Raw genomic sequence first — 21,319 nt, 5'->3', positions numbered from 1 at the left:
ATGTATCGACATTCAAGTTATAGGTTGTGCTTCTTGCAGCCATAGTATCGAATCGCTTCATCAGTTCATCATGTCATGATCGGAAGCAATGTGGCGGTTGATCTTTGGGGAAGAGTTCGGTCATGGGTTGAGATCCCGCTCCCTATTTTTTAGAATGGTCCGAATGGGTTTGTTGATTCAAGGATTGGATAGCGTGTTCCGAGATGAAGACAAGACTTTATGTAATCGTGGCATCGTTAGTGTGGCATATTTGGAGATTCGGAAACTGCACCATCTTCAACTCTAAAGTGCTCAAGAAAAATGTTTTGTTTGATTTTGTTTGTAATTTTGCTTTTACTTGAACGAAAAGTTGAGATAAAAGGAATATAAATTGGAACTTAGGGGTAGTTTTTATATAAAGTTTTTTTGTTGTTCTATAAAAAAAAATTGAAGGTTTGAACAACCGTAAATAAAAAGTGCGGACCAAAGAAGGTTCTACTTGTAGGCCCAGTCATCATTGTTGTTCGTTATTGACTTTGTTTATTAGTCAAAGTTTTATTTTTTCAATTTAAGGTTTGCAAACTTAATGCTTCTAGATTATGATTACCGTTGTTAGATTGTATACAAAAACGTGACCCGATGTCACCCATAAAAAGCCCATGATATACAATATGGAAATGGCTACAAAACTAGAATTTTGAACAAAAATACAAAAAGAAAATGTGTGCTGCTTTTTGTTTTTGATCATGGGCATCATGAAGGGAGTTTGGACCATCATGAAAGTTGCTCATATTTATCCGATATTATTTTTTAGGCATGTGTTTATTTTTGATCATGTGACATTATGATTTTTTTTACCAGTACAATATAGCTTAGTGGTATAAAAGTTATGTTTAATTCTCACTAATAGTGTATTTTGAGGTTAACATAAAAAAAAGTCGAAAACAGTTATGAAATAATCCAGCTAAACCGCACATATTTGTGTTAAAAATGCTCCTTCTATAGAGAAGTCCTAAACAGAGAGAATATTATTCGTCCATCCGTATCCAAGTTATTTTTTTAGGCCAATAACGTTTTTGAGGCAAATGATTCAATGATTTTTCGTTTAGTTTTAATTAGACCATTTTTAACGCGGCGTCAGATGGGTCCAGTAAGACACGCCGGCGACGGGTGACGCCCTCTGACGTCTCTAACGGGGCGTCACGTGTGACGATTTTGGGACGTCAGTTAAAAATTAAACAGAAAAAAATCGTCAAATGTACGTGACAACTTGTGATTGGTCCGCATTTAAAGCTGTTGGGCAACGGCTATATGCCATTTTTTTAGTTTTTTTTTATTTATTTAAATAATTTATATATTTATCTATATAAACCCATACACAATTTCATTTTTGAGACACCAAAACACAATACTTTCTATCATTTTTACACTTTCAATCCTATTTTTTTATAATTAACTAGCATTGTATTTACTTAATTCCGAATCCGATTCGAAAGACGAGCGTATTATTGCACTAATCCGATTTGAAAGTTTCCGTTCACATTCCACACTATGAATTAGTTTATTTCATATTTAAATCGTATTATTAAATTTATATAATGTTTAAATTTTATGTGTTGTTGAATTATATTATGAAATATTAATTTATGACTTTTTTATATTTTATATGTATTTTATTTTATGTAATATATTTTGCATTCATATTACCATATTATCTAATAGACAAAAGTTATGAATAGTACTGAGGGTATTTTCGAATTTTCACCTTTTTTTAACTAAATTTCATTTCACCAACAATGCCCCCCACACTTTTTTCAAAAATTCAAATCGACACCCAAAACAGAGGTGTAAAGTGTCAAATAACTATTCTCATAAAAAATCTTAAATAAACTCCACTCAAATATTCAACGAGTCATTTCACCAACAAAGCCCCCCACACTTTTTTAACTAAGTTTCTTTTTTTTTAAAATAAAAGAAACTAATTCCACCTGAATTTATAACGGGCCATATCTTCTCGCTCGGTGCGAGTTAAATTTTTCCGAGACCACCGTTATATTCGGAAAAATCTTACGACCCCAACGGGACTAACTATATGCGAAACGGACAATTTTAAAAAAACGCAAACACAACGACAACCTGTATCTTCCCGCTCGCCACGAGTTAAATTTTTTCGAAGGCAGCGTCAGACTCGAAATAATTTTATGAACAAAACGAAACTAACCACGTTCGAAACGGACACTTTTTAAAAAACGTTAAACACAACGACAGCCCGTATCTTTCTGCTCGCCGCGAGTTAAATTGTTCCGACAACACCGTTACACTCGAAAAAATTTATTGAATAAAACAAAACTAACTACGTTCAAAACGGATACTTTTTAAAAAAACGCTTAACACAACGACATCTAAAACGGCACTTAACACATGAGCCGTGTTCCCCTCTGTAAATACACAACGCTACGTTAAATATGAATACGCAGCCCGGAAGCCCCTGCCGCAACGCGCGGGCCGGTCCGAACTAGTTTTCTATTAAACACGATTATATAAATATAAATGAGTAATAATATTACACAGGGAAATGTTATTTTAATTAACTCTAGCTAACACTATTCATACCTTTGTGCTAGCCATATGATGATATGATTTCCGCACAAGTAAAGTAATGCTACAAATCATAATACTGATCCTATATATATCAACGAATAATCAATTTGACTCAAACGGATACCCATTTTCCTTCAATTTGACCTAATCCCTTCTCATGTTTTCATTGATTTCATCATCTTTTGGATCATTGTGTATGTCAAATGATTTACACACTGCAACCAGATGTTAGATGAGAACTCAATCGTGAAACCACATATATAGTTTATGACAAGAACTTAACGTTTATATATGTTGAAATTTAAGCAATTTGTCTATTCTTCTAAATCTGACGTTCTAGAAACACGTCTTATGGCATGTTTCTTTGCACAAAAGTGCAAGTATAACATATAAGTAATTCCATGTTCACGTTTTTTTTTTTTTTTTTTTTTTTTTTTTGACAACGAATAGGATCACCCGAGAGGGACTAATCTACCCGTTGCGATCATTTCCCGTTTCGACTATACCGATGCAGCAATAATAACCCCACCCCCATCGTTGCCCGGGAGGAAACCTTGAAACCAATCCAAAGGCACGGCCAAGCAAAACCCCCCTCCCCTTTACCCCCAAACGATATGGGAAAGGTGCCATGAATAGATACTTCATGGTAGAGATGAAATTGTGTTTTAAATATGTAGTCAACGGGGGTCGAACTCCTGACATCTCCTAAAAGAGGCAGACCACCAACCGCTGAGCCACATTACAACTTCTCAATGTTCACGTTATCATGGGAGGACGTATTTTTAATCACATATAAACGGATTATCAGGGTTATCTCATGATGTGATCATGTGATCCTTTTCTTGCGCATACCTAGATATGCTACTAGTGAATTTTTTTATTCTAAGATCGATAGCGTTCAATAAATTTTTTTAGACTGAGAAAATATGTTAGCCACAATAATCAAATACAAACAAGGCCAACAAACATACAACAGGCTACCAACATACAAAACAAACAAAACTATGAAACATCAACTGTTAAAATACAATGCAAATTTAGTATAATAAGAAATTAGTATATATGAGGAAAAATATCTAGATATTAATATGTTAAAGGAAATAATTTAGATATTTGTATATGGTAGGAAAAATCTAGAAATTTGTATTTGATAGGAAAAATCTAGATATTTGTATGTGTAGGAAATATCTAGATATTTATCCATAGAAATATCTAGTTTCTAGAATGTTCCATGAAGTAATATAAATATGGGTGATGAGTAGTTCATTTGTGTAAAAGTGTGAGTAAGTGAATTGTGAAGTAGAGAAGAAGTAAGAAGTGAAGAAGAGTTAGAAGTAGAAGTTGTGAAGAAGTAAGAGTGTGAGTTAAGTCCATAATATTGTAATTGTTTCTTTGTATTAATAAAACTGTTCTTTGTTAAGTTTCCCGGTTAAGCCTTAGTTCGTGTTTGAGTTCTTAGTGCACTTGTGTTATTTTTATTATATGATCGGCTCTGCCGCCTAAGTGATATATGGTCGGTTATACCGCCTGAATGATATATGGCCGACACTGTCGCCTAAATATTATTGTGCACTAAGGATTTATAAAATTAAAGGCTAACCAACGTCAAAGTGTTGGTCTAGTGAGTGAGTATAACATAGGTCCTCTATAGTGGGTGTGTTGAGCTCGTCGAAGCTTCCAACATCAACATCAAACTCAAACCTATTCTTTTCTCACTTCATCTTCAATTCCATATCTTCACAGCTTTCAAGTTGCCATTGACTTTTTGACTTTCAAGTCAACCAATTTCAAATTGATTGTTTTAAACAATTACTTTAGCCAAATCTTCCTACATTCAATTTTAACGATTAAGAAATTAACAATTTAATGATTGTCATTTTAAAGATGGTCAAGTTCTTTTGATCAGTTAATTGAGACCAATTTTAATTAAATATTACATTGTCAAGAATGTGGCTTCAAGATGCCTAACATACTAATCTACTCTTGGTATCCAAATATCATATTCCAAAAAGGTAAATTAATTCTCGTTATTTGAGAATATACGTTATCAAGTTATACAAGATGATATTAACAAAGCAAATAAATAGTACTCCGTATCGATGTACTTATGCAATGCACAAAATGATTGTCCCTGTAAACGCGTTAACTACAATCAAGATCTGTGGTCAATACTTGATAAATGCGCGTTCGTGTAGTGCACAAGAAACAGAATGATCAACTAATTATACGTAAGAATCACATGATTATATCCATTTGGTATAAACTACTCACGTGTTGCAGATTTGCTTCTAACTAGTATTTTCTGGCAACCTCTTATATTGTCAAAATTTTCTATTTTTTTCTGTTCGGTCGCTTATATAACGACCCGATTGAAAGGGAAGTAAATGTTATTTGGATTCTGCTTTCGGACCGAGTGAAAGCACATAAAAGCGCTTTAGGCTATAGCGAATCAAGAAATGCTAAAGGTAAGTAAATAGCAAAAGCATTTATGATATTAAGTCTTAGAAAGTTTAAACATCAAACAACAAAACAAAAACATCCATAACAAAGAAATGTAAAATCACTTCAAAAACTGAAAGTACACCAGCAACTTCATACTTCCAAATCATTCTTGAAATTTTCGAATCAATCTCCACATGTGAAATTGAACCCTGGTCACAAAACTAACAGTTTTGATTTAAAATTTCAACTAGGATCGTTCAAAGGCTTTACACTATTCAAGTAACTCGTAGATGGTACATCAACAAACATATGATTGCCAAAGTGTTTCAAATGGCCTAAAACATGATATAATATCAAGGTTACATTTGATATTTCCTGCCCTCATAGTCTCATATCAAGGTCGCATATATTATTTTCTTTATTTTTTTAGTTAGATACACTCGTTCCTTAATAATCTTCCATGTATGACTCGGAATTTTTTTAAAAATTAATATAATCGTTCCATTCCAAACAAGCCAAACACAATCTTTTAGTTAAAGGAAACCATTTGAATACCTTGAGTTAAATAATTATTTTTAGGGTTTTGCCCACGTCGCTAATATGACACACGTTGTATTTAATGAACATATTATTCAATTAAATGTCGGAATTTGTAACTAATACACGTATAAAAAAGGTAAACACGATTGAAATAATGAGTATTAAATACATATTCTAATACTAAAGTAAATTTCGAATTAATTAAATACAACTAAAGTGTGTCATATGAGCACACGTTAGCAAAACCCTTATTTTTATCGTATTTTGGTTCTAAAAGTCGGTATGGAGGTGTAACGTAATGTTCTTATAAACAAACAATATTCGTCTCCTATCAAGATAGGCAAACAATTCAACAATCATACAAGTAACATTACTACTCGGATTTCAATATATCTAAAGCCTTTTTTTACTATCTTAAGAAACACAAACAAATCATAATAAAGGAAATAAACAAACCGACCTGATTCAACGATTGAAATGGCCATACCCCAATACATATCCACGAGGCGTCATGGATAATTCAAGTCCTGACCCCTTCGCTTCACGAGTGTAGTCACCATTGATTCCCATTAAACCAACTGCGGGTGCATTTGGAATTGGGTTAGCCATCACCGCCATATGCCTCTTCTTTTGCTCTTCAATTTTATGTTTTAACCCTTCCATTGCTCCCTTTAACACCTCGAGTTCGTGCATCCTTAGGCTCTCTATAGGACCCTCCCACCATTGACCCTGTTGGCGTTCTTTCCTCATCTTGTTTAGTTGTTCGCTATTGTTTCTCTCAACTTGCAAATGACTAATCGCGCAAGTGAGTTGCCTATTTAGTTCATCAATATTGGCCTCACGATGCGCCTTCATAAGTTGAGAAGTGCTTGAATTTAATGGAGGATTTTGTGTAAAAAAGCGATCAACGATCATCTCAACAGATGGATGACCAAATGAGAACACTTTTTTACCTGGGGAGAAAACTACGATAGCGATTTCTACCCCACACAAGATTGAAAGCTCGCTTGCCTTTTTGAAAAGGCCAGAGCGACGTTTGGAGAACGTAACCATTAAATTACTTTCTTTCTCCATTTTTTCCATTTTGATTTTTTGACGACCTTTGCTCTTTTTAGGCGTCATTGGCATATCTTTTCACTAAGAACAACCAAAGTAATTTGAGGGTTTTGTTCCTGAGGTATATGAAAAACTTGAAGGATATATAAGGGGCGCTCATCTTGCTATAGAGTTGGCATCATATGGATGTATACACTAATAATAATGCCACTAAATGTATTCCCATTTCTGTTTTACTGACATTTGAAATGTACGAGTAATAAACTTCTATATCGATCGTGTTTAAATAATTTTCCAGAGTGGATATCAAATTGCATTATTTCTTGGTCAACATGAGATATTCGCATATTTCGTTTTGAAAACAAAAGTGAATCAAAGACAAATTGGTAAGAAGTTTAATTTAAAAATACGCCTCAAGAATTGAACAAATCATTTTACACGTTTACCTAAACCGGTTTGAATACTTATAACTCGACTAGCCATTTATCAATCTGTTATGATAATCAGTTAAATACTGTTGCATCGTTAGTCCTTCGTTAACTCCATTGTTATATATCCGTTTATTAGGCACATGACATGCACGTGTGTCATTTAAATGAATAAGAGGAGGGAGTCTCGTGAAAGGCACGTGCGTCTTCTACACCTGATCTGAACTGGATCGGTGATGAGCTCAATTGTATATAGACGAGATTAGATTCTGTTAGAGTTAGTTATCAATTGTTGTAACAAACATTTCTCCCTCAAAGTTGTGATCTTGACACGATCAATTGTGAATTGAACTCGACTCCATTGCTGTTCTAATTCGTAAGCAATTAGGTTGATTTCTTTTGTTTAACTGCGAATTAACGTTCTAGGTTAATCATAACATTGGTATCAGAGCATAATCCTGCGAATTTGTGACCTAATTTCACCTAATTTCAGGAATTATGGTGGTAGCAACTCGCCAAAATCCCGGAGAGGGGAATCTGGCAGAGTTCATGAGGACAGTCATCGCCGATTTGAATAGGATCATCTCCGTGAAATGTCCCATTCTTATTGATTAAAAACGTTCCATATTAATTGATTTCGTTGTGAGGTTTTGACCTCTATATGGGACGTTTTTCAAAGACTGCATTCATTTTTAAAACAAACCATAACCTTTATTTCATAAATAAAGGTTTAAAAAGCTTTACGTAGATTATCAAATAATGATAATCTAAAATATCCTGTTTACACACGACCATTACATAATGGTTTACAATACAAATATGTTACAACAAAATAAGTTTTCTTGAATGCAGTTTTTACACAATATCATACAAGCATGGACTCCAAATCTCGTCCTTATTTAAGTATGCAACAGCGGAAGCTCTTAATAATCACCTGAGAATAAACATGCTTAAAACGTCAACAAAAATGTTGGTGAGTTATAGGTTTAACCTATATATTATCAAATCATAATAATAGACCACAAGATTTCATATTTCAATACACATCCCATACATAGAGATCAAAATCATTCATATGGTGAACACCTGGTAACCGACATTAACAAGATGCATATATAAGAATATCCCCATCATTCCGGGACACCCTTCGGATATGATATAAATTTCGAAGTACTAAAGCATCTGGTACTTTGGATGGGGTTTGTTAGGCCCAATAGATCTATCTTTAGGATTCGCGTCAATTAGGGTGTCTATTCCCTAATTCTTAGATTACCAGACTTAATAAAAAAGGGGCATATTCGATTTCGATAATTCAACCATAGAATGTAGTTTCACGTACTTGTGTCTATTTTGTAAATCATTTATAAAACCTGCATGTATTCTCATCCCAAAAATATTAAATTTTAAAAGTGGGACTATAACTCACTTTCACAGATTTTTACTTCGTCGGGAAGTAAGACTTGGCCACTGGTTGATTCACGAACCTATAACAATATATACATATATATCAAAGTATGTTCAAAATATATTTACAACACTTTTAATATATTTTGATGTTTTAAGTTTATTAAGTCAGCTGTCCTCGTTAGTAACCTACAACTAGTTGTCCACAGTTAGATGTACAGAAATAAATCGATAAATATTATCTTGAATCAATCCACGACCCAGTGTATACGTATCTTAGTATTGATCACAACTCAAACTATATATATTTTGGAATCAACCTCAACCCTGTATAGCTAACTCCAACATTTACATATAGAGTGTCTATGGTTGTTCCGAAATATATATATATGTGTCGACATGATAGGTCGAAACATTGTATACGTGTCTATGGTATCTCAAGATTTCATAATATACAATACAAGTTGATTAAGTTATGGTTGGAATAGATTTGTTACCAATTTTCACGTAGCTAAAATGAGAAAAATTATCCAATCTTGTTTTACCCATAACTTCTTCATTTTAAATCCGTTTTGAGTGAATCAAATTGCTATGGTTTCATATTGAACTCTAATTTATGAATATAAGCAGAAAAAGTATAGGTTTATAGTCAGAAAAATAAGTTACAAGTCATTTTTGTAAAGGTAGTCATTTCAGTCGAAAGAACGACATCTTGATGACTGTTTTGAAAAACATACTTTCACTTTGAGTTTAACCATGATTTTTGGATATGGTTTCATGTTCATAAGAAAAATCATTTTCAAAGAAGTATAGCTTTTAAATCAAAGTTTTTCATAGTTTTTAATTATCCAAACCAAAACAGCCCCCGGTTGTAACTACGCCAGCGTAAATCCGGTTTTATGGTGTTTATCGTGTTTTCGGGTTTTAAATCATTAAGTTAGCATATCATATAGATATAGATCATGTGTATAGTTGATTTTAAAAGTGTAGTTAGAAGGATTAACTTTATTTGCGAACAAGTTTAGAATTAACTAAACTATGTTCTAGTGATTACTAGTTTACCACTTCGAATATGATAGCTTTTTTATGTATGAATCGAATGATGTTATGAACATCATTACTACCTTAAATTCCTTGGATAAACCTACTGGAAAAGAGAAAAATGGATCTAGCTTCAACGGATCCTTGGATGGCTCGAAGTTCTTGAAGCAGAATCATGACACGAAAACAAGTTCAAGTAAGATCATCACTTGAAATAAGATTGTTATAGTTATAGAAATTGAACCAAAGTTTGAATATGATTATTACCTTGTATTAGAATGATAACCTACTGTAAGAAACAAAGATTTCTTGAGGTTGGATGATCACCTTACAAGATTGGAAGTGAGCTAGCAAACTTGAAAGTATTCTTGATTTTATGTAACTAGAACTTGTAGAATTTATGAAGAACACTTAGAACTTGAAGATAGAACTTGAGAGAGATCAATTAGATGAAGAAAATTGAAGAATGAAAGTGTTTGTAGGTGTTTTTGGTCGTTGGTGTATGGATTAGATATAAAGGATATGTAATTTTGTTTTCATGTAAATAAGTCATGAATGATTACTCATATTTTTGTAATTTTATGAGATATTTCATGCTAGTTGCCAAATGATGGTTCCCACATGTGTTATGTGACTCACATGGGCTGCTAAGAGCTGATCATTGGAGTGTATATACCAATAGTACATACATCTAAAAGCTGTGTATTGTACGAGTACGAATACGGGTGCATACGAGTAGAATTGTTGATGAAACTGAACGAGGATGTAATTGTAAGCATTTTTGTTAAGTAGAAGTATTTGATAAGTGTCTTGAAGTCTTTCAAAAGTGTATGAATACATATTAAAATACTACATGTATATACATTTTAAATGAGTCGTTAAGTCATCGTTAGTCGTTACATGTAAGTGTTGTTTTGAAACCTTTAGGTTAACGATCTTGTTAAATGTTGTTAACCCAATGTTTATAATATCGAATGAGATTTTAAATTATTATATTATCATGATATTATGATGTATGAATATCTCTTAATATGATTTATATACATTAAATGTCGTTACAACGATAATCGTTACATATATGTCTCGTTTCAAAATCATTAAGTTAGTAGTCTTGTTTTTACATATGTAGTTCATTGTTAATATACTTAATGATATGTTTACTTATCATAATATCATGTTAACTATATATGTATCCATATATATGTCATCATATAGTTTTTACAAGTTTTAACGTTCGTGAATCACCGGTCAACTTGGGTGGTCAATTGTCTATATGAAACCTATTTCAATTAATCAAGTCTTAACAAGTTTGATTGCTTAACATGTTGGAAACACTTAATCATGTAAATAACAATTTCATTTAATATATATATATAAACATAGAAAAGTTCGGGTCACTACAGTACCTACCCGTTAAATAAATTTCGTCCCGAAATTTTAAGCAGTTGGAGGTGTTGACGTATCTTCTGGAAATAAATGCGGGTATTTCTTCTTCATCTGATCTTCTCATTCCCAGGTGAACTCGGGTCCTCTACGAGCATTCCATCGAACCTTAACAATTGGTATCTTGTTTTGCTTAAGTCTTTTAACCTCACGATCCATTATTTCGACGGGTTTTTCAATGAATTGAAGTTTTTCATTGATTTGGATTTCGTCCAACGGAATAGTGAGATCTTCTTTAGCAAAACATTTTTTCAAATTTGAGACGTGGAAAGTGTTATGTACAGCCGCGAGTTGTTGAGGTAGCTCCAGTTGGTAAGCTACTGGTCCGACACGATCTATAATCTTGAATGGTCCAATGTACCTTGGATTTAGTTTCCCCCGTTTACCAAATCGAACAACGCCTTTCCAAGGTGAAACCTTAAGCATGACCATTTCTCCAATTTCAAACTCTATATCTTTTCTTTTACTGTCCGCGTAGCTCTTTTGTCGACTCTGGGCGGTTTTCAATCTTTGTTGAATTTAGATGATTTTCTCGGTAGTTTCTTGTATTATCTCCGGACCCGTAATCTGTCTATCCCCCACTTCACTCCAACAAATCGGAGACCTGCACTTTCTACCATAAAGTGCTTCAAACGGCGCCATCTCAATGCTTGAATGGTAGCTGTTGTTGTAGGAAAATTCTGCTAACGGTAGATGTCGATCCCAACTGTTTCCGAAATCAATAACACAAGCTCGTAGCATGTCTTCAAGCGTTTGTATCGTCCTTTCGCTCTGCCCATCAGTTTGTAGATGATAGGCAGTACTCATATCTAGACGAGTTCCCAATGCTTGCTTTAATGTCTGCCAGAATCTTGAAATAAATCTGCCATCCCTATCAGAGATAATAGAAATTGGTATTCCATGTCTGGAGATGACTTCCTTCAAATACAGTCGTGCTAACTTCTCCATCTTGTCATCTTCTCTTATTGGCAGGAAGTGTGCTGATTTGGTGAGACGATCAACTATTACCCAAATAGTATCAAAACCACTTGCAGTCCTTGGCAATTTAGTGATGAAATCCATGGTAATGTTTTCCCATTTCCATTCCGGGATTTCGGGTTGTTGAAGTAGACCTGATGGTTTCTAATGTTCAGCTTTGACCTTAGAACACGTCAAACCTTCTCCTACGTATTTAGCAACATCGGCTTTCATACCCGGCCACCAAAAATGTTTCTTGAGATCCTTGTACATCTTCCCCGTTCCAGGATGTATTAAGTATCTGGTTTTATGAGCTTCTCTAAGTACCATTTCTCTCATATCTCCAAATTTTGGTACCCAAATCCTTTCAGCCCTATACCAGGTTCCGTCTTCCCGAATATTAAGATGCTTCTCCGATCCTTTGGGTATTTCATCCTTTAAATTTCCCTCTTTTAAAACTCCATGTTGCGCCTCCTTTATTTGAGTAGTAAGGTTAGTGTGAATCATTATATTCATAGATTTTACTCGAATGGGTTCTCTGTCCTTTCTGCTCAAGGCGTCGGCTACCACATTTGCCTTCCCCGGGTGGTAACGAATCTCAAAGTCGTAATCATTCAACAATTCAATCCACCTACGCTGCCTCATATTCAGTTGTTTCTGATTAAATATGTGTTGAAGACTTTTGTGGTCGATATATATAATACTTTTGACCCCATATAAGTAGTGCCTCCAAGTCTTTAATGCAAAAACAACCGCGCCTAATTCCAAATCATGCGTCGTATAATTTTGCTCGTGAATCTTCAATTGTCTAGACGCATAAGCAATCACCTTCGTCCGTTGCATTAATACACAACCGAGACCTTGCTTTGATGCATCACAATAAATCACAAAATCATCATTCCCTTCAGGCAATGACAATATAGGTGCCGTAGTTAGCTTTTTCTTCAATAACTGAAACGCTTTCTCTTGTTCATCCTTTCATTCAAATTTCTTCCCTTTATGCGTTAATGCAGTCAAGGGTTTTGCTATTCTGGAAAAGTCTTGGATGAACCTTCTGTAGTAACCAGCTAGTCCTAAAAACTGGCGTATGTGTTTCGGAGTTTTCGGGGTTTCCCACTTTTCAACAGTTTCTGTCTTGAGCTTATTGACCTCGGTTCTGGGACGGTACTTCTCGTTCATCAAGTGCTTGAATGCTGACCACGGTAGTGCGTAAGCATCATCTTGTCCCACTTGCTCTAGATAGGTATTCCTCCATGTTAACAAGAACCTGTGAAGGTATGCTTAGCGTACTTCACTTTGTCCTCTTCAGTACACTTACTTATGGCAAACACTGATTCGACCTTATCGGTCCACCGTTTCAATCCGATCGGTCCTTCGGTTCCATCAAATTCCAAAGGTTTGCAGGCAGTGAATTCTTTGTAGGTGCATCCTACACGATTTCCTGTACTGCTAGATCCAAGGTTATTGTTGGTATGTAGCGCAGCCTGTACTGCGGCTATGTTTGAAGCTAGAAAAGTACGAAATTCCTCTTCATTCATATTCACGGTGTGTCGAGTAGTCGGTGCCATTTCCTTCAAAATAGTCAAATGGAACAAGTTAATCATACAGAATATTAAGAGTAGTTAATAGTATTTCGTAGCATAATATGAACTCATTTATAAAAGCTTTTTCTTCATATTAGTGTTTTATAAGTTTAAATTCGGGTAGTACCTACCCATTAAGTTCATACTTAGTAGCTAATATACAATTCAACTACTACAATTCTATATGAAAAACTGATTATAATAATATTTCGCGTTCAAACTTTTATACAATATTTTACAAACTTACAATACCGCTTATTTTACATAAAGCATGAAATATAGCACACAATAACTTTGATACAAGATAGTTGTGAAGATAATTCTAGCTAGTACACAAGTCGTTCAGCAAAGGCAATAAAGATACGTAATTCATACGTCCAGAAACAAGTCATGCATTCTGGTTTTACTAGGATTACTTCCCATCCTTGGTCTTGTGGAACATAACCGTTATGGCCGTTGATAAGACAACGTGTTGTAACGTCGTCAAAGGGACGAGGGTTACGTAATGTCCAACAGTCCCGTAACAATCTAAAAACCTCATTTCTTACCCCAATTACCGACTCCGTCACTTGTGGAAACGTTTTGTTTAATAGTTGTAGCCCGATGTTCTTGTTCTCACTTTGGTGAGAAGCGAACATTACTAATCCGTAAGCATAACATGCTTCTTTATGTTGCATGTTAGCCGCTTTTTCTAAATCACGAAGTCCAATATTCGGATATATTGAGTCAAAATAATTTCTTAACCCGTTGCGTAAAATAGCATTTGGGTTCCCCGCAATATATGCGTCAAATTAAACACATCGTAACTTATGGGTTTCCCAATGTGATATCCCCCATATTTCGAACGAAAGCCTTTTATAAACCAAGGCATTCTTGGAACGTTCTTCGAATGTCTTACAAACTGATCTCGCCTTAAATAGTTGTGCCGAGGAATTTTGACCGACTCTAGACAAGATTTCATCAATCATGTCTCCGAGTAGGGCTCTTAAAATATTGGGTTGTCTATCCATTTTGTGTTTTTATACTGTAAAATAGACAAGAGTTAGATTCATAAAAAAATACTTATTAATACAAGCAATTTTTACATATATCATAAAGCATAAGCACACTATATTACATATATTACACCACACGAATACAACTATCTTATTCCGACTCGCTCGTTTCTTCTTCTTCAGTTTTGGTTCGTTTTGCCAAGTTTCTAGGGATATATGATGTTCCCCTAATACGAACCGTCTTTTTCCACATTGGTTTAGAAAAACCTGGTGGTTTAGAGGTTCTCGGGTCATTGTTACAACTTAAGGACTTCGGGGGTTGACGATACATATAAAGTTCATCGGGGTTGGAATTAGATTTCTCTATTTTTATGCCCTTTCCCTTATTGTTCTCTTTTGCCTTTTTAAATCCAGTTGGGGTAATTTCTATAACATCATCGGAATCCTCATCGGGATCCGATTCATCGGAGAATTGGTAATCCTCCCAATATTTTGCTTCCTTGGCGGAAACACCGTTGACCATAATTAACTTTGGTCGGTTGGTTGAGGATTTTCTTTTACTTAACTGCTTTATTATTTCCCCTACTGGTTCTTCTTCCGGTTCCGATTCTTCTTCCAATTCCGATTCTTCTTCCGTTTCCGACTCTTCTTTCGGTTCCTCTTCGGGAACTTGTGAATCAGTCCACGAATCATTCCTATTTACATTTGACTCTTCATTATTATTAGGTGAGTCAATGGGACTAGTTCTAGAGGTAGACATCTATCACATAATATCAAACACGTTAAGAGATTAATATATCACATAATATTCACATGTTAAAAATGTATAGTTTCCAACAAAATTTGTTAAGCAATCTTTTTTTTTTTTTTTTCAAGTAAACACGGTCGAAGTCCAGACTCACTAATGCATCCTAACAAACTCGATAAGACACACTAATGCAAAATTCTGGTTCTCTAAGACCAACGCTCGGATACCAACTAAAATGTCCCGTTCTTATTGATTAAAAACGTTCCATATTAATTGATTTCGTTGTGAGGTTTTGACCTCTATATGAGACGTTTTTCAAAGACTGCATTCATTTTTAAAACAAACCATAACCTTTATTTCATAAATAAAGGTTTAAAAAGCTTTACGTAGATTATCAAATAATGATAATCTAAAATATCCTGTTTACACACGACTATTACATAATGGTTTACAATACAAATATGTTACAACAAAATAAGTTTTCTTGAATGCAGTTTTTACACAATATCATACAAGCATGGACTCCAAATCTCGTCCTTATTTAAGTATGCAACAGCGGAAGCTCTTAATAATCACCTGAGAATAAACATGCTTAAAACGTCAACAAAAATGTTGGTGAGTTATAGGTTTAACCTATATATTATCAAATCATAATAATAGACCACAAGATTTCATATTTCCATACATATCCCATACATAGAGATCAAAATCATTCATATGGTGAACACCTGGTAACCGACATTAACAAGATGCATATATAAGAATATCCCCATCATTCCGGGACACCCTTCGGATATGATATAAATTTCGAAGTACTAAAGCATCCGGTACTTTGGATGGGGTTTGTTAGGCCCAATAGATCTATCTTTAGGATTCGCGTCAATTAGGGTGTCTGTTCCCTAATTCTTAGATTACCAGACTTAATAAAAAAGGGGCATATTCGATTTCGATAATTCAATCATAGAATGTAGTTTCACGTACTTGTGTCTATTTTGTAAATCATTTATAAAACCTGCATGTATTCTCATCCCAAAAATATTAGATTTTAAAAGTGGGACTATAACTCACTTTCACAGATTTTTACTTCGTCGGGAAGTAAGACTTGGCCACTGGTTGATTCACGAACCTATAACAATATATACATATATATCAAAGTATGTTCAAAATATATTTACAACACTTTTAATATATTTTGATGTTTTAAGTTTATTAAGTCAGCTGTCCTCGTTAGTAACCTACAACTAGTTGTCCACAGTTAGATGTACAGAAATAAATTGATAAATATTATCTTGAATCAATCAACGACCCAGTGTATACGTATCTCAGTATTGATCACAACTCAAACTATATATATTTTGGAATCAACCTCAACCCTGTATAGCTAACTCCAACATTTACATATAGAGTGTCTATGGTTGTTCCGAAATATATATAGATGTATCGACATGATAGGTCAAAACATTGTATACGTGTCTATGGTATCTCAAGATTATATAATATACAATACAAGTTGATTAAGTTATGGTTGGAATATATTTGTTACCAATTTTCACGTAGCTAAAATGAAAAAAAATTATCCAATCTTGTTTTACCCATAACTTCTTCATTTTAAATCCGTTTTGAGTGAATCAAATTGCTATGGTTTCATATTGAACTCTATTTTATGAATCTAAACGGAAAAAGTATAGGTTTATAGTCGGAAAAATAAGTTACAAGTCATTTTTGTAAAGGTAGTCATTTCAGTCGAAAGAACGACATCTTGATGACTGTTTTGAAAAACATACTTTCACTTTGAGTTTAACCATGATTTTTGGATATGGTTTCATGTTCATAAGAAAAATCATTTTCCCAGAAGTATAGCTTTTAAATCAAAGTTTTTCATAGTTTTTAATTATCCAAACCAAAATAGCCCTCGGTTGTAACTACGACGGCGTAAATCCGGTTTTATGGTGTTTATCGTGTTTTCGGGTTTTAAATCATTAAGTTAGCATATCATATAGATATAGATCATGTGTATAGTTGATTTTAAAAGTGTAGTTAGAAGGATTAACTTTATTTGCGAACAAGTTTAGAATTAACTAAACTATGTTCTAGTGATTACTAGTTTACCACTTCGAATATGATAGCTTTTTATGTATGAATCAAATGATGTTATGAACATCATTACTACCTTAAGTTCATTGGATAAACCTACTGGAAAAGTGAAAAATGGATCTAGCTTCAACGGATCCTTGGATGGCTCGAAGTTCTTGAAGCAGAATCATGACACGAAAACAAGTTCAAGTAAGATCATCACTTGAAATAAGATTGTTATAGTTATAGAAATTGAACCAAAGTTTGAATATGATTATTACCTTGTATTAGAATGATAACCTACTGTAATAAACAAAGATTTCTTGAGGTTGGATGATCACCTTACAAGATTGGAAGTGAGCTAGCAAACTTGAAAGTATTCTTGATTTTATGTAACTAGAACTTGTAGAATTTATGAAGAACACTTAGAACTTGAAGATAGAACTTGAGAGAGATCAATTAGATGAAGAAAATTGAAGAATGAAAGTGTTTGTAGGTGTTTTTGGTCGTTGGTGTATGGATTAGATATAAAGGATATGTAATTTTGTTTTCATGTAAATAAGTCATGAATGATTACTCATATTTTTGTAATTTTATGAGATATTTCATGCTAGTTTCCAAATGATGGTTCCCACATGTGTTAGGTGACTCACATGGGCTGCTAAGAGCTGATCATTGGAGTGTATATACCAATAGTACATACATCTAAAAGCTGTGTATTGTACGAGTACGAATACGGGTGCATACGAGTAGAATTGTTGATGAAACTGAACGAGGATGTAATTGTAAGCATTTTTGTTAAGTAGAAGTATTTTGATAAGTGTCTTGAAGTCTTTAAAAAGTGTATGAATACATATTAAAATACTACATGTATATACATTTTAACTGAGTCGTTAAGTCATCGTTAGTCGTTACATGTAAGTGTTGTTTTGAAACCTTTAGGTTAACGATCTTGTTAAATGTTGTTAACCCAATGTTTATAATATCAAATGAGATTTTAAATTATTATATTTTCATAATATTATGATGTATGAATATCTCTTAATATGATTTATATACATTAAATGTCGTTACAACGATAATCGTTACATATATGTCTCGTTTCAAAATCATTAAGTTAGTAGTCTTGTTTTTACATATGTAGTTCATTATTAATATACTTAATGATATGTTTACTTATCATAATATCATGTTAACTATATATGTATCCATATATATGTCATCATATAGTTTTTACAAGTTTTAACGTTCGTGAATCACCGGTCAACTTGGGTGGTCAATTGTCTATATGAAACCTATTTCAATTAATCAAGTCTTAACAAGTTTGATTGCTTAACATGTTGAAAACACTTAAGCATGTAAATAACAATTTCATTTAATATATATATAAACATGGAAAAGTTCGGGTCACTACACTCCGATCTAAGAGTAGATCTGAACAACAGAATTGAAGGTATGAGCACACAGATCAATGATCGGATTGATAATGTGGTCCTACAGCAACAAATCATCTCAAATGATTCTCAAAGGTTTCGAAATGGAGAAGGAACTGTATAGAGAGGTCATCAACAAATATCTAGGTTATCAAGAATTGATTTCCCTAAGTTTGAAGGGGATGATGTTACTGGATGGCTGTATAGGTGTAAACAGTTTTTCAGTGTTGATAAAATTGAAAAAGAAGATAAGGTAAGAATAGCATCCATACACATGCTTGGCAAAGCATTAATCTGGCATCAGAATTATGTTAAAATTCACGGCGAAGATGTGGAATGGAACTTGTATGAAGAAGCTATTCTCAAACGTTTTGGCACAAGTATAGAAGATCCTTTAGCAGACTTAAAGAATCTGAGGCAAACTGGATCTATACAGGTGTACTATGATGAGTTTGAAAAGTTATTGATTAAGGTGGATATTAGCCTTGAGCAAGCTATAAGTTTGTTCTTGGCAGGACTGCAAAAGGAAATAGAGTTGCAGGTGAGAATGTTCAGGCCTAAATCACTGGAAGATGCTTTTGGTTTAGCCAAATTACAAGAAGATACCATAGCCACTACAAAGAGAAGGTATTCTTCATTGTTACCTACACCAAAAACTGTGAACAACACTTACTCAAAATCCACTACATATACACCATACACTACATCTGTTAACAAAAATGTAACAACACCTCATACCACAACACAATTAGCTTTACCCAGCCCCACATATACTTCAAGAAACAATAGTAGGAAGTTGACACATAAAGAATTAGAGGAAAAAAGGCTTAAGGGATTGTGTTTTTACTGTGATCAAAAGTATGTGCCTGGTCACAAATGCAGTGGTCAAGTCTTTTCTTTAGACGTAATTGGAGAGGGGTGTATGAATGATGATAGTGTAGGCACTGAATTGGAGGAGAATGAACATTTTAGTGATGCTAATGACACTTACTTGGATGAAACACCACAAATATCACTGAATGCTTTGACTGGGACTAGTGCCTATCAAACAATGAGAATCACAGGGCATGTGAAAAAACAAAGGGTCCACATTTTGATAGATTCTGGAAGCACACATAACTTCCTAGATATAGAAATGGCCAAAAGATTGGGGTGTCAGCTGAAAGACATTGCTCCAGTGCAAGTGATGGTACCTGGGGGACACAAGATCACTACTACTAAATTTTGTAACTTTGAGTGGAGGTTAAGTGATGCTGTGTTCAATAGCAGCATGGTGGTTATTCCTCTAGGTGGTTGTGATATGGTATTAGGCATTCAATGGCTTAGTACATTAGGAGAGATAAGGTGGAATTTTGAAAAACTAGTGATGACTTTCTCCCATAATAATAGAAAGGTGGAACTTAGATGCACTAAGAAACCATTGACTCAATGGATAGAAGGCAGAAAGATGGTCAAAAGCTTGGGCCAACACCAAGCTCAATTGTCATCTATGTTTCTATATGTATATCCAGTGGCTTTGTGCAACATGACTGTTGATAAGGTTGACAATAATGATAAAGGGAAAATTCATCCAAGGATTGAGTTATTATTGTCACAATTTGAGGACATATTTGCTGCACCAACCGAGTTACCACCAAGAAGGGCTCATGATCATAGAATTCCTCTCAAAGAAGGTACACAACCCATAAATGTTAGACCCTATAGGCACCCACCCACCCAAAAGAATTCCATTGAAGAAATGGTTGGGGAATTATTGGGTACAGGGGTGATTAGACCTAGCCAAAGTCCTTTTTCTGCTCCTATTGTTATGGTCAAGAAAAAACATGGTAGCTGGAGGATGTGTGTTGATTACAGAAAGCTCAATTAATACACAGTTAAGGATAAATTTCCAATTCCCATTATTGAAGAATTGATTGATGAGTTACATGGTTCTAAGGTGTTTTCTAAGTTGGACTTAAGATCAGGTTATCATCAAATAAGGATGTATCAAAAACTGCCTTTAGAACACATGAAGGGCATTATGAATTCCTTGTCATGCCTTTTGGCCTCACTAATGCTCCATCTACATTCCAGTCACTCATGAACCTGGTGTTTAAGAAGTATCTAAGGAAGTTTATTCTAGTATTTTTTGATGATATCTTGATATATAGTGCTACTATGGATGAACATGTTCAGCACTTGAAATTGGTTATGATGACTATGAGAGAAAATACTCTATTTGCAAAGAAATCCAAGTGTGTATTTGCTACTGACCAGGTGGAATATTTGGGTCACATCATATCCAAAATGGGGGTATCTACATATCCTAGTAAGATAGAAGCTATGAGGCAATGGCCCATTCCTAAAAGTCTCAAACAATTAAGAGGGTTCCTAGGGTTAACTGGCTATTACAGAAGATTTGTTCAAGGTTATGCAACCATAGCACAACCTTTAACTAATCTACTCAAGAAAGATGCATTCCAATGGATTGATCAAGCTACTATAGCATTTGAGCAGCTGAAGGATGCAATGCAGAAGGCACCAGTATTGGGATTACCAAATTTTAAAAAGGAGTTCATTGTGGAAATAGATGCCTCATGTGCAGGTATTGGTGATG

At 34.2% G+C, this 21,319-nt stretch overlaps 2 protein-coding genes across 2 annotated transcripts; one reads left to right on the top strand and one right to left on the bottom strand.

The window, feature by feature from the left end:
- Positions 1-6,027: 6,027 nt before the first annotated feature.
- Positions 6,028-6,684, bottom strand: LOC139855264 (agamous-like MADS-box protein AGL62). The gene has a single exon (XM_071844501.1). The coding sequence runs from the start codon at positions 6,682-6,684 to the stop codon at positions 6,028-6,030; it is 657 nt and encodes a 218-aa protein (XP_071700602.1).
- Positions 6,685-18,761: 12,077 nt separating this feature from the next.
- Positions 18,762-20,590, top strand: LOC139855263 (uncharacterized). The gene is made up of 2 exons (XM_071844500.1): positions 18,762-18,841; positions 18,931-20,590. Exons 1-2 carry the CDS (start codon positions 18,762-18,764, stop codon positions 20,588-20,590), a joined length of 1,740 nt encoding a protein of 579 aa, XP_071700601.1.
- Positions 20,591-21,319: the final 729 nt, after the last annotated feature.

This window comes from Rutidosis leptorrhynchoides, chromosome 6 (assembly GCF_046630445.1).
Source record: "Rutidosis leptorrhynchoides isolate AG116_Rl617_1_P2 chromosome 6, CSIRO_AGI_Rlap_v1, whole genome shotgun sequence".
NCBI lineage: Eukaryota > Viridiplantae > Streptophyta > Magnoliopsida > Asterales > Asteraceae > Rutidosis > Rutidosis leptorrhynchoides.
The sequence above is the reverse complement of the archived record's forward strand: the minus strand, read 5'-3'. Positions and strand labels throughout refer to the sequence as shown.

Bases quoted from the DNA above. Each gene is read 5' to 3' on its own strand.
- LOC139855264 (XM_071844501.1), bottom strand. From the start codon at position 6,684: ATGACGCCTAAAAAGAGCAAAGGTCGTCAAAAAATCAAAATGGAAAAA.
- LOC139855263 (XM_071844500.1), top strand. From the start codon at position 18,762: ATGATCGGATTGATAATGTGGTCCTACAGCAACAAATCATCTCAAATG. The intron at 18,842-18,930 runs GTATAGAGAGGT...ATGGCTGTATAG, and splicing joins TTCGAAATGGAGAAGGAACT to GTGTAAACAGTTTTTCAGTG.